The sequence below is a fragment of the Andrographis paniculata genome, unplaced genomic scaffold, assembly GCF_009805555.1.
Source record: "Andrographis paniculata isolate CXL003 unplaced genomic scaffold, ASM980555v1 Contig69END, whole genome shotgun sequence".
In the NCBI taxonomy this organism is placed as follows: Eukaryota; Viridiplantae; Streptophyta; class Magnoliopsida; order Lamiales; family Acanthaceae; genus Andrographis; species Andrographis paniculata.
Genome location: NW_026137605.1, coordinates 9135035 through 9151969, shown reverse-complemented (window position 1 = coordinate 9151969; position 16935 = coordinate 9135035). Strand labels below are relative to the sequence as shown.

At 34.0% G+C, this 16935-nt stretch overlaps 7 protein-coding genes and 1 non-coding gene across 13 annotated transcripts; 2 read left to right on the top strand and 6 right to left on the bottom strand.

The window, feature by feature from the left end:
• The first annotated feature begins 144 nt into the window (after window positions 1-144).
• On the top strand, window positions 145-2982 carry LOC127264156 (uncharacterized). 4 transcript variants are annotated; one of them, XM_051293583.1, is made up of 7 exons: window positions 156-234; window positions 303-376; window positions 887-966; window positions 1069-1141; window positions 1303-1456; window positions 1796-1843; window positions 1916-2982. In XM_051293583.1, exons 3-7 carry the CDS (start codon window positions 887-889, stop codon window positions 2797-2799), a joined length of 1239 nt encoding a protein of 412 aa, XP_051149540.1. In that variant the 5' UTR covers window positions 156-234; window positions 303-376; the 3' UTR covers window positions 2800-2982. The 4 variants fall into 4 exon arrangements, with proteins under 4 accessions (XP_051149539.1, XP_051149538.1, XP_051149540.1 ...); XM_051293584.1 differs by having other exon boundaries at window positions 158-234; window positions 303-355; XM_051293582.1 differs by lacking the exon at window positions 303-376 and having other exon boundaries at window positions 145-234; window positions 1802-1843.
• An 840-nt stretch (window positions 2983-3822) lies between these two features.
• LOC127264012 (protein yippee-like At4g27745) lies at window positions 3823-4263 on the bottom strand. The gene is made up of 2 exons (XM_051293338.1): window positions 4150-4263; window positions 3823-4056 (listed from the first exon to the last, which is right to left on the bottom strand). The coding sequence occupies exons 1-2, from the start codon at window positions 4261-4263 to the stop codon at window positions 3823-3825; spliced, it is 348 nt and encodes a 115-aa protein (XP_051149295.1).
• Window positions 4264-6040: 1777 nt separating this feature from the next.
• LOC127264011 (protein yippee-like At4g27745) lies at window positions 6041-6586 on the bottom strand. Its single transcript, XM_051293337.1, has 2 exons — window positions 6470-6586; window positions 6041-6274 (listed from the first exon to the last, which is right to left on the bottom strand). Exons 1-2 carry the CDS (start codon window positions 6584-6586, stop codon window positions 6041-6043), a joined length of 351 nt encoding a protein of 116 aa, XP_051149294.1.
• A 1424-nt stretch (window positions 6587-8010) lies between these two features.
• On the bottom strand, window positions 8011-8446 carry LOC127264010 (protein yippee-like At4g27745). The gene is made up of 2 exons (XM_051293336.1): window positions 8333-8446; window positions 8011-8238 (listed from the first exon to the last, which is right to left on the bottom strand). The coding sequence occupies exons 1-2, from the start codon at window positions 8444-8446 to the stop codon at window positions 8011-8013; spliced, it is 342 nt and encodes a 113-aa protein (XP_051149293.1).
• LOC127263399 (protein LEAD-SENSITIVE 1-like) lies at window positions 8133-16742 on the bottom strand. Of its 3 annotated transcripts, none has more exons than XM_051292405.1 (3): window positions 16435-16742; window positions 15284-16086; window positions 8133-8238 (listed from the first exon to the last, which is right to left on the bottom strand). In XM_051292405.1, exons 1-2 carry the CDS (start codon window positions 16526-16528, stop codon window positions 15296-15298), a joined length of 885 nt encoding a protein of 294 aa, XP_051148362.1. In that variant the 5' UTR covers window positions 16529-16742; the 3' UTR covers window positions 8133-8238; window positions 15284-15295. The 3 variants fall into 3 exon arrangements, with proteins under 3 accessions (XP_051148362.1, XP_051148361.1, XP_051148360.1); XM_051292404.1 differs by lacking the exon at window positions 8133-8238 and adding an exon at window positions 8248-8485; XM_051292403.1 differs by lacking the exon at window positions 8133-8238 and having other exon boundaries at window positions 15111-16086.
• Window positions 9530-10023, bottom strand: LOC127264009 (protein yippee-like At4g27745). Its single transcript, XM_051293334.1, has 2 exons — window positions 9919-10023; window positions 9530-9766 (listed from the first exon to the last, which is right to left on the bottom strand). Exons 1-2 carry the CDS (start codon window positions 10021-10023, stop codon window positions 9530-9532), a joined length of 342 nt encoding a protein of 113 aa, XP_051149291.1.
• LOC127264008 (protein yippee-like At4g27745) lies at window positions 10958-11459 on the top strand. Its single transcript, XM_051293333.1, has 2 exons — window positions 10958-11069; window positions 11224-11459. Exons 1-2 carry the CDS (start codon window positions 10958-10960, stop codon window positions 11457-11459), a joined length of 348 nt encoding a protein of 115 aa, XP_051149290.1.
• Window positions 16743-16823: 81 nt separating the features above from the next.
• On the bottom strand, window positions 16824-16897 carry TRNAV-AAC (transfer RNA valine (anticodon AAC)). The gene has a single exon. It is a non-coding gene; the product is annotated as a tRNA-Val (tRNA).
• Window positions 16898-16935: the final 38 nt, after the last annotated feature.

Sequence of the window (16935 nt, the reverse complement as noted above, 5' to 3'; positions counted from 1 at the left end):
CGAACCGCCGGTCGTAAGGGAAAGGCAACTCTTGTCCCAATAGTACGGGTCTGTCGGGGCGAATCTTCATCGGGTAGAATCGGGTTTGTAAAAATTCGGGCGGGCGGGTATTTGTTGGGTTCGATTAGAATCCGATTTGTGGAAATGCTGTCGAGAATTCCATTTGAGGTTGATTTCTTCGTCCTACACCGTTTCGGTTGCGGTCGGATCGCTGCCGTCAGACGCTTGCTCCAGGTATCTCAAATTGACGATTACTTTCATTTATCGAAGCAAAAGTAAGGGTTTTCTATACTAATTTTCAGGAGAAACTCTCACTTGTATAATCGAATGAATTGTTCCTGACATCAACCTATGGGTAATTTGCTTTGCATAAGACGTAAGCTAACCTCTACTTGTTGTTCGTTTCGCCTGCCGATTTGTAAGGAACGAACGTTAGAGAGCATAAATTTAGTCGGACCTAGTGTTCCTTTAAGTTCTACTTAGCATTGCTTCTTAAGGTTGCTGATTTTAGGCAGAGCAGCTAATGTGCTATAATAATTCTTCAAGGATAGAATTTTTCGGTGTGTTTGTTCCATGGTTGGATTTTGGGTTAGAGAATGCCAAACCCTAAGCCTTAATTTCATTCCCCAAATCTATGTAGTTACAATGATTTATCTCCGAATTTGACGTGTTCATTGTTATCTTAATTTCAATTTCAATATGAAGATGTCTTATTGTTATATTACTTATTGCTGTTCTTGTGAATTCATTATTTTTGCTCCTTGTTATCTCAATTTCAGTTTGAAGATGTCTTAGGTTTCACAGCTTGTTTGCTGATTTGTTACAGCAATTTTTTCAGACACAACTGAAAGATACTGCTGAGGTTTTTCCTTTTTTTTTTTTTAAGATGGAGGACACTATATTAACCTCGGAAGCATCTTCCAAATCGTCAGACTTAAATTCCAACTCTCGTATGATTTGCCGCGTGTAAGTTCCTGTTTAAATCAATGGTTGTTTGATTAAAATGCTTATTGCGTTAGTGCTTGATTCAATTAGTATGCCTAATAAATGATTTTTGTGTTTATGCAGTTGCGAGAAACAGTTTTCGCAATATACGTGCCCTAGATGCAATGTTCGGTATTGTTCTCTGCATTGCTACAAGGTAGTTATCTGTTGTATCTATTTCATATGCTGCAATGGTTGTAAATGAGTATTTGATGTTATCCTTGCTTTTGAATGCTTCCATTGTTGTTTCATGCCTTTTGAGCTTAATATACGGTGTTTGATATAGATTTTCTGAACTATCCTCTGGTATTGTTGCAGTCTCATAATATTCGCTGTACTGAATCTTTTATGAGAGAAAATGTCATGGAAGAACTTCAACAGGTGCGACCGAATGAACAAAGTAAATCGAAGATGCTGGACATACTTAAACGGTTCCATGAAGAAGAGGAGACAGATAGCATGGATGGTGAAGGTATGTTTCATTTAAAGCTCGACTACTAAATAAAGTTGTTAATCGTAAGATTTCTGCCACACAATCGAAGCAATTTATGTGTTAAATGGTCAATGGAAGCACATCTTTTGAGTGGAAAAGGGTACAGATATTTTTTGTTTAAATTTGTCGCAAGTTATCCGGATGTAGGTTTATGACCATATCAAATACCTGCTGTTGAATTTCCATTTGATAGTTTTGATGCACTAAAAGGATTTCATTTCATATCTGAAGTAGAAATGCTATTTCCTCTTCATTTTGTGATTTATAGATGTGCAACAATTTCTTTATTACCATATGTTAATACTCTTAATGGTTTAGATTCAGATTCACCGTTGTCGGAGCAGACCATTCAGAAAATTCTATCGGGTATGCTCTCTCTCTCTCTATATATATATTTTGTTCTTAACTTAATATAAGAACAATTTCTTGTTTTCACAGGAGATCAAGTAAGTTTCGATGATTTATCTATCGAAGAAAAGAAATATTTTCAGAGAGCGGTGGCCTCTGGAGAGCTGAGCAAATTGATCAAGCCTTGGGATCCATGGTGGTTGAGACCTTCTGCTAAATTTGTATCCCTTAGCCCCGACGGATCCCAATTAATCCAATCAATTTCAAAAGACGAGCCGGGGGAGTCCTCCAGAAACGACACAGACAGTGACCAGTTGCACAATATACCACCAGGACCCGAAACTCCCCTGCCACCAATCAGCAAACTCACCACATCCGGCCCGTCTCCATTACTAACCATCCACCTTGTCGACATCCTATTCAGCTACTGCTTCACCCTTCGTCTTTACAACGGGGACTGGCGAGCAGACCCTCTTGAGTCGGCGACAGTTGTGCTGTCTATATCCTCTGTTTTAGGACAAGGAGATCAGCCAGAAACCATATTCGAAGCCTTGTCACATTGCCTGGAGCAAACATGTTCTGCACAATTCCGGCACATGGGTGGTTTGCAATTTGGCTTCGGCATTATCGATGATATAATTCATCTTCTCTATCTCGGGAGATCTGCTTTAGTGTGCTTGCTTTGTGATATGCAGAAAATAGTTCAGAATGGCGAGAGAGAGGTTAAGTCGGAGAAACTCCCCGTTTCAGAAAGGAAAGAATTGAAGAACAAACTCAAGTCCGCTGACCGGAAGATTTACTTCATCATGTGTTGGGTACACGAGCAGCCATCCGAAGCGTGGTCCTCGTTGGCGGCTATTGTCAATTCGGAGAAGATGTCTGCAACGGAATACGTAGACAGTAAACGAAACAACGTCGCCGGGATGAATCCCAAAACCGAAAAGATGGGAAAGCCTTTGATTAAAGAGGTATGATGGGCTGTTGTCTTCCTCATAATTTTCGAAGATGTTGTGTTTAATAGCCTCTGGATAATTGTTGGATTAGGATTTTAGAATCCGTAATATATGCAGAAATGATTTTGTAGAGGTAGTAAATACGAATACCTTTACTTTTACAATTTGTTAGGTTAAATTAAAGTTGAGTCATGATTTTGATTTTGGAGATTCTTGTGAATATGTGCATACAAAGAAACACAAGATTACTATAATTTTACATATATAATTTTTCACATCAAAAAAACCAAGAACCAAATACATACATACATCGTAACGAAGCTCAAGATTCCTTAGAATTTTCCATTGGACGAGATCAAAAGTCGAATGTATTAGAGCAAGCAAGAAGGAACGATGAAGAATTAGCTGTTTTGTCAAATCCATGATCGAGGTACACAATTATACCATCAATCGACAATCGTTCTTCCTTGACCTCGATGATATTTATTCTCTCAATAACGAACTTTCTTCGTCTTAAATGGCCATCAAGTAGTTCCATCCCAACATGGTGTGGCACCACCGTCATCACCAGCCGGTGTTGGCTATTCCCCACCCGAATGTTGATTGCATGGGAGTGTATCGACTCTAAAATTTTAATTGTTTTTATGGTTCTAATGAAGTCAAGTACTATTTGACCATCAACCTGACTACTTGAGTTTGTTGACAATATTTTTTTAGTATCAGAAATAAATAAATGCAACGAAATGACTGTGTAACTGACAGTACCAAAGCAATCTTCATCACAGAAAAGCAGCTAGGGCTAAACTTGACAATCCCCAATTCTACAAGCAGAAGCGTGCAGAGAAGGAACGAATCAATACAAATAGATCTCCAAATCCGCAAACAGGCACGCAGATTACAACATTTCCATGCCAATCAAAAGAAATGAGATGAAGAATCAAAAGTCGTATGCGCAAGCAAGAAGGGACAATCAAGAATCAGCTGTTTTTTCAATTCAACAAGAAACAAAACCAAAAATCAAACATCAATCAATTGACGAATCAATCAATCCTCATCCTCGACCTCAGCGACCTTGGATGTATCAAGAAGGAAATTCCCTTCCTTATACTTCTCCGAATCGTCTTCGGCCAACAAAAACTTCCATCCCAACAGGCTGTTACAATCTTCGCAGTAGATATCCGCCAAGATATACTCCCCCGTCGTCAGCTTCCGGTGTCGGCTCCTCCCCAACCGAATGTTCATTGCATGGGAGAATAGGAAAGCACTCCCATGTCGACCCTACAAATTAATTAATAACACTTGTAACTAATTAATTAATGCATGCTCTACTGGATCAAGAAAATTAGAAAAACGGGGCCAAGAATTTCTTGCCTGAAAGTCTCCGGGAATGATCTGATTATGAAATGCGATAAGATTTTTGCAATTGCAGCAACTGTAAATTCTTGTCTTCGGTAGAGCAGCAGAAACTTCAGCCATATCATCCATCTTCGATGATGATCAGAATTGGCACCTCACCTCACTTTTTTCTTCAACAATTACAGAAGCAATCAGAGAACAAAAACAGCAGTCAGTCAGTCAGTCTCGAATCTCTTTCGATAGATTTGTTCTTTATCCCCAAATCCAAGAAGAAGAACAAGTCAAGTAGATCAATCAATGTCTCCAGAGAAAGAAAAGAATCAAGAAATCGAAAAACATGCCCAAAACGGTAGGCAAACAAAGAAACTGTTGAAAATAGGAGAGAAGAGAAGAGGAGCAGATGAGAAAATTGTACTAGTAGTTAACGAAAGCTTTTTGTTTGCATATATAGGCAGCCCTAATATATATATATATATATATTAATTAGTTTTGGAAACAAGAAACAGTTTTTGCTCTCTGCAATGCATTGCTACATATATGGTACTTAGTTATCTACTGCTCCCTCTACTCTCACTCCAAATGGCCAATTAGGGTTTTCTAGTAAATTTAAAAATAATAGTATTTTATTAGTCAGTGAAAGTGCGTAAGAGTCATGTATAAAGTAATTGTACGATGAATAATATGTTTGTAATTTAAATAAAAGGTAAAAATATTTTGTTATTAATGTAGGATTACTTTACTAAAAATATGGAATGAATACTTTGGAGTAAGACGATCGAAAATAGTAAAAAAAAATTACTTTGAATTGAAACTAATAGAGTATTTCAAGCTGCAATCGTTTTAAATGTGTAATTCCATGAAGAAGGGGAGACTCGCAGATAGATTGGATGGTGAAGCTATGTTGTTTGTGTTAAATGGTCATAAATTTGATCTAATAAAATATATATTACTCAATCCGTCTCACTTAATTTGATATTATTTTTTATTTTCGTCTCTTCGATATAATATATTATTCATTTTCTAAAAATATAATTATACATTTTAATTACATTTTATTAGTATTATTTTTACTTTTAATTTTTCTACACTATTCCCCAATCGAATGTCGATTGCATTGCATTACATGGGAGAATAGGGCTCTGCTTTGTTTAGATGCGGATTTTTTTGGAATTTTAGAAATTTGAAAAATAAATAAATAAAGAATTAATATTTGATTTGATGTTTTGTAAAAGAAAAAATCCATTTGATCTGATATTTTTTACAAAATGAATATTGCGAAATAAGTAAAAGATTGTAATTAGTAATACACTATATAAGGATTATTAATCCCAACTAAATGGATGAGATTAATTTATCTTAAGTAATATTTGTACTAATGTTTATATTCGATTATGCCTGTTTCTGAATTTCCATTTGATATACATTTTTTATGTTCTAAAAGGATTTTCATTTCATATGTGAAGTAGAAATGCAATTAATTTCCTATTTCATTTTGTGATTGTTAGGAACAATTTTCTGTACTGTGACAGACAGGAAATCAAATGATCTGTCTATCGAAGAAAAATTAAGAAATATTTTGAGAGAGCTGTTGGCTTTTGGTCTTCCTACTTTGAATAGAATAGATGATCATGTCTGCAATTTGTGTCGATGTTTTTTTATGGGATCATTCATAAAAGATTCCACAATGGGTGAGACGTGCTATTTTATTGAAAACAACATATAGCAATTTATCAACACAATCAAGAACAACTTCATTGCAACCAAAATGCATCAAGAATTCAATCATCTTATCCATTGCGAAGAAATCAAAAATCGTATTTATGTATGTATATGCACAAGAACGAACATCGGATTAGCTTTTTGAATTCAATAAGAATCGCCGGAAAAAAAATCCATCATGAATTTATCAATCCTCATCCCCGAACTCGGTGATATTCAATCTCTCAATAACGAACTTCCCTTCCTTATACTTGTGGGAATCTTCGACGGCTATCAAGTACCTCCATCCCGACACGTTGTGGCAATCGTCGCAGTGGACATCCGCCACCATGAAAAGCCCCGTCATCATCTGCGGGTATTCTCTCTTCCCCAACCGAACGTTGAATGCACTGGAGAATAGGAAAGCACACCCTTTTGGACCCTACAAATTAATTATTAAGGTTGTGTTTTTTGTGGATTTTACACAAGATTTTTACTATTCAAAAATCCAAACTCCAAAACTCAAACCCACCCTAAAGTTGTAACAAATGTCATACTATATGTAATTGACTCAACACAACCTAATTAATTAATACACACACTCTACTGGATCAAGAAAGGGGCAGAAATTTGTTGCCTGAAAGTCTGTGGAAATGAGATGATCATGAAGTGCGACATGAGTTCTACACCTGTAGCAACTGTAAGACCTTATCCCGGGCATATTAGCAGCAGCAACATCAGCCCTATGATTCATCATCGTGATGATCAGACTTGGCACCTCACCTCACTTTGTTCTTCAACAATTACAGAATCAATGAGAGAACAAAAACAGCAGTCAGTCAGTCTCGAATCTCTCTCGATAGATTTGTTTTCTTATATATCCCCAAACCCAAGAAGAAGAAGAACAAGTCAAGTAGGTCAATCGATGTCTCCAGAAAAAGAAAAGAATCAAGAAGGAGACAGAAGTCAAAAAATCCAAAACGGATCGAAGGCAAAGAAAGAAAAGAAAGAGAAGAGAATAGCAGATGAGAAAGTTGTAGTAGTTAACAAAACCTTTTTTTTTTCTTTGCATTAATATATATATATATATATATAATTAAATAATTAATTAGTTTTGGAAACAAGAAACAGTTCTCCCAATTAATATGCTTGCTGCATGCCCTAGCTAGATGTTTTGTTCTCTGCAATGCATTGCTACATACATGGTAGGTAGTTGGTTGATTCCATTCCATAATATATAAATAAATAAATTATTTGTATACATCCTTTAATAAGCTTAAAGGGTGTTTTATATATATATATATATATATATCTATCTCTGTTAATACTCTTACATGGTTTAGATTTATGGGAAAACATTAATTCAGAAAATTCTTGAGTATGCTCAATCTCACTTTTTATCTATATATCAACTTTTATGTGAGCCAAGTTAATGTACTGAGTGGTAGAAATCCATATGATGGCACATCATAAATAGGCTGACAACATGTTGTATATATGAGAATCATTACTCCCAAATGTGTGTGTTTGTTTTGTGTTTTGATATTTTTTTATGTGAATTATGAGGAAATGTGTAGGCAATATAAAAATAAAGAGTCTGTATTATATTAATTTTTTTGAAAAAATATGTTTGTATACTTTTGTTAAAAGAAACAAAGAGAGTGTCTGATTCCTATGATTCCTGTATTTTTAGATTTTTTTTTTTATTTTTGTTTTGCTAATTTCTTTTTATATAAATTATATAAATTGAAAGTGCGCACTCGCTGAACCCTCGGCCGAATCTAATACTTGCAAATTAGGCCGACAAGGCAAGTCTAACTATACAAACCATGTGTAGCATGTAATCTGGAAGCATCGGAGGTTTGAACCTAAGTGTATCCTAAACCACTAAGCGGTCTAACATATTTTTATACATTTTATTGTATATAGATAATTTGATACAATATTGTGGTTGGCGAAGTGGCGATTAACAAACAATGAGTTGTCAATGTTAAATTTTAAAGTTCAGCATCGGAACGATCGCCTAATCATATATCCATCTATATATATACATATTAATTATGTGTGTGAATAAGAGATTTTAAGACTATGAGCAAGCAAGAACGAACAATGAAGAATAAGTCTTTTCAATTCAACAAGAACAAACCAAAAAGTCCATCATCAATAATACCGTCAATATCAATCCTCGACCTCAGCGACCTTCAATGTCTCAAGAACGAACTTCCCTTCCTTATACTTCTCCGAATCTTCTTCGGCCTTTAAGTACTTCCATCCCAACATGCTGTTGCAATCTTTGCAGAAGACATCCGCCACCGTATACACCCCCGTCATCAGCTGCCGGCGTTGGCTCTTCGCCACCCGAATGTTGATTGCATGGCAGAGTAGGAAAGCACGCCCTAGTCGACCCTACAAATTAATTTATAACACTTGTAACTAATTAATTAATGCATGCTCTACTGGATCAAGAAAATTAGAAAAACAGAGCCCAAAAATTTCTTGCCACAAAGTCTCCGGGAATGATATGATTATGAAATGCGATATGAGTTTTGCAACTGCAGCAACTGTAAATTCTTATCTTCGGTAGAGCAGCAGAAACTTCAGCCATATTGTTCATCTTCGATGATGATCAGAATTGACACCTCACGTAATTGTTCTTCAACAATTACAGAATCAATCAGAGAACAAAAACAGCAGAAAAAGAAAAGAATCAAGAAATCGAAAAACATGAAAATAGGAGAGAAGAGAAGAGAAGAGCAAATGAGAAAGTTGTAGTAGTAGTTCACAAAACCCTTTTTTTCTTTGCATATATATATATATATATAATTAAATAATTAATTAGTTTTGAAAACAAGAAACAGTTTTCCCTCTCTGCCATGCATTGATACATACATGGTAGCAAATAAATTATGTGTATATATCCTTTAATAAGCTTAAAGGATGTTCATTTCATATCTGATGTGTAACTATTTATATATTAATACTCTTACATGGTTTAGATTTATGGGAAAATATTAATTCAGAAAATTCTTTGGTATGCTCATTCTCATCTTTTCTCTATATATCAACTTTTATGTGGGCGAATGTGTGTTTGTTTGGAGGATTGGATTTACATTGTTCATCCTATTTTTTCTCCCCCCAAAATATTAAATCAAACACCTATTTTTCATTTTTTATATTATACTAAAAATTAATTTTACATTCAAATCATCACATCAATACCTGTTTATATCACATCATACAACTATTCAAATTCAAAATTTTTACTATTAGTCAAAATCCAAACTCCCAAACAAATACACCCTTCATGTACTGAGGGGTATAAATCCATATGATTTTGATTTTTCCGTCCGCACATCATAAATAGGCGCCAACATATTGTGTAGACTATTATTATATTTTATCTGATCATGCAATATATTTTAAGACTAATAAAGAATATATATATATATAACATATTAAATAGCTTTTAATCAATACATTATTTTAAAAATTTGATTACAAAATATTTAAATTAGCAGTTTGGATGTTGTGTTGAACTTAACTTAAAATTTAGCACAGTAAGCAGAATTCTCCATTGGATACGAGAACAAAAGTGACGAACAATAAAAGAATGAGTGTTTTCAATTCAGCAAGAGTAAAATGAAAAATCCATCATCGAGGTACACAATAATACCATCAATCAATTATCAATCGACAATCAATCCTCCTTGTCCTCGATGATATTTCTTCTCTCAATAACGAACTTCCCTTCCTTATACTTTTGCGACTCTTGGTCTTTAGTGGCCATCAAGTACTTCCATCCCAACACGGTGTCGCAATCGTTGCAGTAGACATCAGCCACAATATACTCCCCCATCACCAGCTGCCGGTGTTCGCTCTTCCCAACCCGAATGTTGAATGCATGGGATAATAGGAAAGCACACCCATGTCGACCCTAATTAATGAATTAATTGATACTATTTGTAACAAATGTCATACTAGTAAGTAGTATTATGCTATACGTAAATGACACACCACAGCCACACCCTACATAATACACACACACTACACTCTACTGGATCAAGAAAAAGGGCCAAAACGTCTTGCCTGAATTTCTCTGCATATGATATGATCATCAAGTGCAACCTGAGTTCGGCACCTGCGGCAACTGTAAAACCTTATCTCCGTTGTATCAGCAACAGCGACAGCCATACTTGTTTCTGATGATGATGATTACGATCAGAATTGGCACCTCACCTCATCTCACTTTGTTTTTCAACAATTATAGAATCAATCAGAGAACAACAACAACAGCCGTCATCAGTCTGTCAGTCTTGAATCTTTATAGATTTGTTCTTTTATCCCCAAATCCAAGCAGAAGAAGAAGAAGTCAAGTAGTCGATCAATGTCTCCCGAGAGGAAAAGAATCAAGAAAAGGTCGTCTATAGAAATCAAAATATCCAAAACGGAAGGCAAAGAAAGAAACTGTAGAGAAGAGGAGAGAAGAGCATATGAGAAAAATTGTACTGGTTAACAAAACCCTTTTTGTTTGCATATAATATGCCTGCCTGTTGGTGAATTGATACCAGTTTAGCGGCTAAGGCTTCATCATTTGTCTCATTTCTGAAAATATTTGTTTTCTTTGATTTGATTGATGATAACATATTTGATCCCAATGCGCTTGCAGTTACTTACTGTGCTGAATCTGAATTTTAAGTTCAATTCAGCACAACATCACTCTTTAGAAATTTTAAGTCAAACAGTTAATAATATATATATCGGCTGCCTATACTATATATGTATATGCAAACAAAAAGGGTTTTGTTAACCAGTACAATTTTTCTCATATGCTCTTCTCTCCTCTTCTCTACAGTTTCTTTCTTTGCCTTCCGTTTTGGATATTTTGATTTCTATAGACGACCTTTTCTTGATTCTTTTCCTCTCGGGAGACATTGATCGACTACTTGACTTCTTCTTCTTCTGCTTGGATTTGGGGATAAAAGAACAAATCTATAAAGATTCAAGACTGACAGACTGATGACGGCTGTTGTTGTTGTTCTCTGATTGATTCTGTAATTGTTGAAAAACAAAGTGAGATGAGGTGAGGTGCCAATTCTGATCGTAATCATCATCATCAGAAACAAGTATGGCTGTCGCTGTTGCTGATACAACGGAGATAAGGTTTTACAGTTGCCGCAGGTGCCGAACTCAGGTTGCACTTGATGATCATATCATATGCAGAGAAATTCAGGCAAGACGTTTTGGCCCTTTTTCTTGATCCAGTGGAGTGTAGTGTGTTTGTGTATTAATTAGGCTGTGGCTGTGGTGTTTCAATTACATATAGCATAATACTACTTACTAGTACGACATTTGTTACAAATAGTATCAACTAATTAATTAATTTGTTTGTAGGGTCGACACGGATGTGCTTTCCTATTCTCGAATGTATTCAACATTCGGGTGGGGAAGAGCGAACACCGGCAGCTGGTGATGGGGAGTATATCGTGGCTGATGTCTACTGCCACGATTGCAACACCGTGTTGGGATGGAAGTACTTGATGGCCACTGAAGACCAAGAGTCGCAAAAGTATAAGGAAGGGAAGTTCGTTATTGAGAGAAGAAATATCATCGAGGTCAAGGAGGATTGATTGTCGATTGATAATTGATTGATGGTATTATTGTGTACCTCGATCATGGATTTTTCATTTTACTCTTGCTGAATCGAAAACACTAGTTCTTTCATTGTTCGATACTTTTGTTCTCGTGTCCAATGGAGAATTCTAAAGATTCTTGCGCGTAGTTACGATTCAATGCATGTTGGTTGAATTGTGTTTCTCTGGGTAAATCCCTGGTCAAATCTAATAGCATGCAAATTAAGTCCGACAAGCAAGTCACACTAGACAAATTATGTGTGACAGACAAGACTTAAAGACATCGGAATTTGAATTCATGATCTCACAGTCACGAGCTCATTTCACCACCGCTACCAAACATGGAGGTGTCGGGTTTGGTTCTTGGTTGATACTTTGATTGCTTTGATGTGAAAATATATGAGTGTATTTTTTTTACCAGCCACGCTCCAAATTTTTACTATTTAGACTATGTCTTTTTAAAAAAATACACTTTTTTATTTTTTACAAATCACATCATACCTTATTTTAATATCAAAACCAAACCAAAATTTCTTACCATCCATCAAAAGAAACACATCCTATATATATTATTATTAATCACTCCGTCTGCTTATATCCACTTTACCGTAACAAGAGAATTTAAGATGGTATAATTAGTAAATAATTAATAATACTATTAATAAAAATAATTATCGTATAATAAAAATATAAATTAAAATTAAAAAATTAATTAGTCTAATTAAAATTAATAATTTAGAAATAAGATTAAAATATATAAATATTTTCAAAAAAAAATAACAAAATAAGTGGAACTGATGAAAATAAAAAGATGAACTGATAAAAGAATAATTATTATATAATAAAAATAATTATTAATTAAAATTATAATAACTAAATAGTTTCATTAAAATTAAAAAAATTATAAATTATGAATTTTAAAATTTATCAAAACTCCTTTTTATTAGATTGGAACCAAGTAACTTACCAACAATTAAAATGTATTAAAATATTAAAATATAAAAAAAAAAAAAGACAGAAAAATTTGATGGGATGGAACAAAATAAAAAGAGTGCAAATGATGTGGAATTGAGGAAGATTTTTTCCCAAAGAAACGTCATAGCCTAGTTGGTATATTATATAATATATTATATTTGTCTATTAGTAAATTTTTTATTTGTCATTTTAATTTGTCGAAATGAAAACTTTTTTTAGGAAGTCACGCTAAATATCAAAATAACTATATTTTTTAATTTTCACATTACTTTTATTTTAATTCCAAGGATAAAATAAAAATTACACTACTTATCTGAAAAATATTAATTTATTTTATTCCGCGTAAAAAAGTCAAATGAAAAGCTTTCTATTTGACGAAGAGGCACCACATAACATACTTAAATCTAAATCTATTAAATTTAAAACTAAATATCTAAAATAAACATTTTCTTTGAAACTTAAATAGAATCGCAAAAAGCAACTTTAATTGGAAAAGAAAATTGAATACAAATACAAATCTAAACAATCTAATCTAAATATAAAACCAAATCTAAATCTCCCAAATTGTAAAAACTTAAAAATCTCAAGAGATAGAGAGGAAAACTGAAAAGAACAGTGCGACGGAGACTTGTGTTTGTTTGGGAAATTTGATTAGATTTCCACCGTTCATCCAATTTTTTTCATAAAAAAACACCTATTTCTTATTTTTTATATTATACTAACAATCAAATTTACATTCAAAACATCACATCAACACCTATTTATATCACATCATTAAACTATTCAAATTCAAAATTTTTACTATTCAAATCTCAACTCAAAATCCAAATCCTCAAATATTATTAAAATATTTTGATTTGATGGTTAATGAAACGGGAATCGCTACTTTTTCGAATCTGTGCAGTGCTGGACGAAAAATCTAGTCTAAACGATTTTGGCCTGATTGTTTGGCTTAATATCTGGGATATATATATATATACAAAATTCTAATTTATCCATATTTTGGTTATTTATTATGATAATTTGTTATTCTATCAAATTTTATTTAATTATTCAAACTTAATATTTTAAAAAATAAAATAAAACTTAAAAAATTATATGAATACACGAATTAATCTTTTAGAAATTAACTCTTTAGTCAATAAATAATTTCAAAAGACTAATTTACAAAAACAATTAAATTAGCTCAAAAAACTAAAATTCCTAAATACATCCTCTGCCATTTTGTGCTGAACTGAACTGAACTTAAAAGATTCAGCGCTGGAAGAATTTTATAAAAGTAAGTTTCGATGATTTATCAATCTAAGAAAAGATATTTTCAGAATGGCATGATATTTTTGCATCTAGCTAAGAGATCTAATTGACGAAAGAATAGAAGAAGAGTAAAAACTTCATCAAATTAATGATATGATCCCAATTTGCAGAATTCAAAACATAAAAATACAACTCTGGTCTCTCAAAATATTTTTTGATGGTTTATCGGATCGAACCAGTCAAAATTGAATGAATTTTTCGGCTTCCTAAAAAAACTCCGCACAGTGTTCACAAGTAATAAATAAATAAATAAATAAAAGGGACAAAGATAAATGAAAAAAGATCGAGGAAATAACAAAAAAATCCGGAACCATATTCGCAATAAATAAATAACTAAAAGAGAAAAAATGGTACAAAATAAATGAGAAGAAAATAAGAAAATAACAAAAAGATCCGGAACCCTATTCGCAAGTAATACATAAAAGAAAAAAGAAAGAGAAAAATGGACAAAGATAAATAAAAAGAAAACAAAAAAATAACAAAAATGATAAAGGATAGCAAATACTTCCTCCGTCTCAAATAAGGTGCAACGTTTGTTTTTTGCACGGGTTTTTAGGTGGATAATATTAAATAGGATAATTTAGAAATTAGGTGATGCTATAGAAAAAGAAATATATATTTTAGTTTTTTATTTGAATGATGTGAGGGGATAAAGTGTGGGGCAGAGAGATTAAGTATAATTAATTATTTTCTATTTTGAAAAGGAGAAAAATGAGACAAATAAATGAAAAGAAAGCAAACAAATAACAAAAAGGATCTGGAACTATTTGCAAGTAATAAATAAGAAAAAGAGAAGAAAGGGACAAATATTAAATGAGAAGAAAGTAAGAAAATAAAACAAAATGAAAGAAAAATTAAAGAAAACATAAAGAAAATAAAAACAAGAAAGAAAGGAAATTGTAAATGGAAGGAATGATGCATAAAAATTAAAATTTGCGAGGAGAAAAGAGGGAGGAGGAAAGAGAAAATGTTTCTTTTCATTTGTCTCTTACCTTTATATATACTATAGACTTACCAAATTTAGACTCCTGCTAAAAATTATATTTTATTCAAATTTATTAATATTTTAATAAATTATTTAAAATCAAATAATATTTATTTCAAATAATAACGTTCACCAGCATTTTTAATAAATTATTTAAAATCAAATAATATTTATTTCAAATAATAACGTTCACCAGCATTTTTTATGAAATAATTTTCTTTTTTTGTATAGTATAAAATTGTGTCAAAAATATAAAATATATTATTTTATATTTGAATATTTAATTTTTTTTACTTTTGTATTTTGACCTTTCAACGTTTATATAAAATATTGTATTTTTTATTATTAATTTTTTAGAATGGCATTTAAAAAATGATTTCGAACGTTTATATAAAATATTGTATTTTTTATTATTAATTTTTTAGAATCGCATTTAAAAAATGATTTTGAAATAACAGAGCAAATATTTGGGATACCAACAACATAAAATGTTTGAGCATATGATGTGAAAGAATGCAAAGAGGGAAAGGTGTTTCGAGAATTGAACCTGTGGTTTTCCTCATCTCCTTCGTCGCTTCCGCTGAAGAGTCTCACCACCATCACCATCAGCATCAGCATCAGCATCACCATTACTGTCGACCGAACCCGAACCAGAGCCTGCACCACAATCACCATTACTGTCGAGCAAATCAGAACCAGAGCCAGCGCCATTATCATCATCACAGTAGCCATGGAACAAGGCAATGTCCTCGACATTCACCTTCACAGCATCATCCCTGACCCCAATGTCGCAAGCATACCGGCTTAAAGAATACATAGCAGCCGTTGCCGCAACAAAGCCAACCGGACCCGAGGCCAAAAACTTAAGCGGCACAGACAGAAAAGCAGCCAAAGGAGCTCCTATGGCGCCCAAGGCTTGGCCACTGCTTTCCTTGCCGCGAACAAGGAGGCCGGTTTTACAATACAGAGCGAAATCCTCGCAGTTATTGGTGAACAAATGGTAGTTGCCGAATCCATTGTGGAGCAAATACATAGCCCTGTGAATCACAGCTGCTGATGGATCAGATTCTGCAGTTGTGCATGTTCCGCCGCGGAATTTAGCAATGAATGCCAGCCGGCTGGCGCCATACTCGAATCGATGCAGCAGCCCCTTCCCCAGGAAGCAATTTAGACAAGACATGGTTACTCCGCTAGGATGTTTTCTGAATCCGCAGTCTGGAATACCTGAACAAGGAGAATCTGCAGTGTTGGACGAACATGATGACAGGAACATGGAGCTTAATTCGCTGGGTGAACTAAAACTTTGGTCATGTGTGAAGTGCACCACTTTATCCCCACCAACAAAGATGCCTAAGAACAATTAACAGTTTCAGAAATACAGCAAAATATGAAATCAGAATCACACCAAATATGAACATCAACTGGAAAACTACAGTTCCAAAGCAATCAGTTAGTTAATCGAACAAAAGCTAGGGATGAAATAGACCGTTAAATCAATACAAATTATGCAATCCCCAATTCTACAAGCAAAAGAGTACGGAGAACGAATCAATACCACCCTCCAATTTCGCAAACGTAAATGCGTCATTCGAACAGGTAAATTCCAGCATTTTCGTATTATTCGTCCAATCGAACAGACGCAGTAACAAACAGGGAAACAGAAGAAGCTGTAGAAACAGATGAGATGAAGAATTAAACCGTGGTGAGAGTAAGTAAAAGCAGTTCTCCACGTGTAGATGTGGTCGGCGGCGCTCAAATCGCCTCGCTCCACTCTGTGTGAGAGGACGCCCATTCGAAATTCCGCAGCTTTTCAGTTTCCCCTTTCTAATTCGTCAGATTTGAAATTTCCGCAATCTTCTACCGTTCCTCGTAATTATTACTACAGAAGTATCATTCATTCATCCACGGATGATTCTTCTTCCGCCATTGCAGAAGGTCCATCGCTACAGATTCAAAATAGCAGACAGAGGGCAGACGAGACGACGACGACGCACAGCGGGTTTTAAGAATTTTCAATTTTTAGTATAGCACAGCCCACAAACAGACGGTTACATATATAATTTTGGAAAAATAAAAAATTAAATAAATGGCGTCGCCCGGACTCGAACCGGAGACCTTCAGTGTGTTAGACTGACGTGATAACCAACTACACCACGACACCTTTCGTTTGAAAGTTTCCACATATACTTTTATAAACTT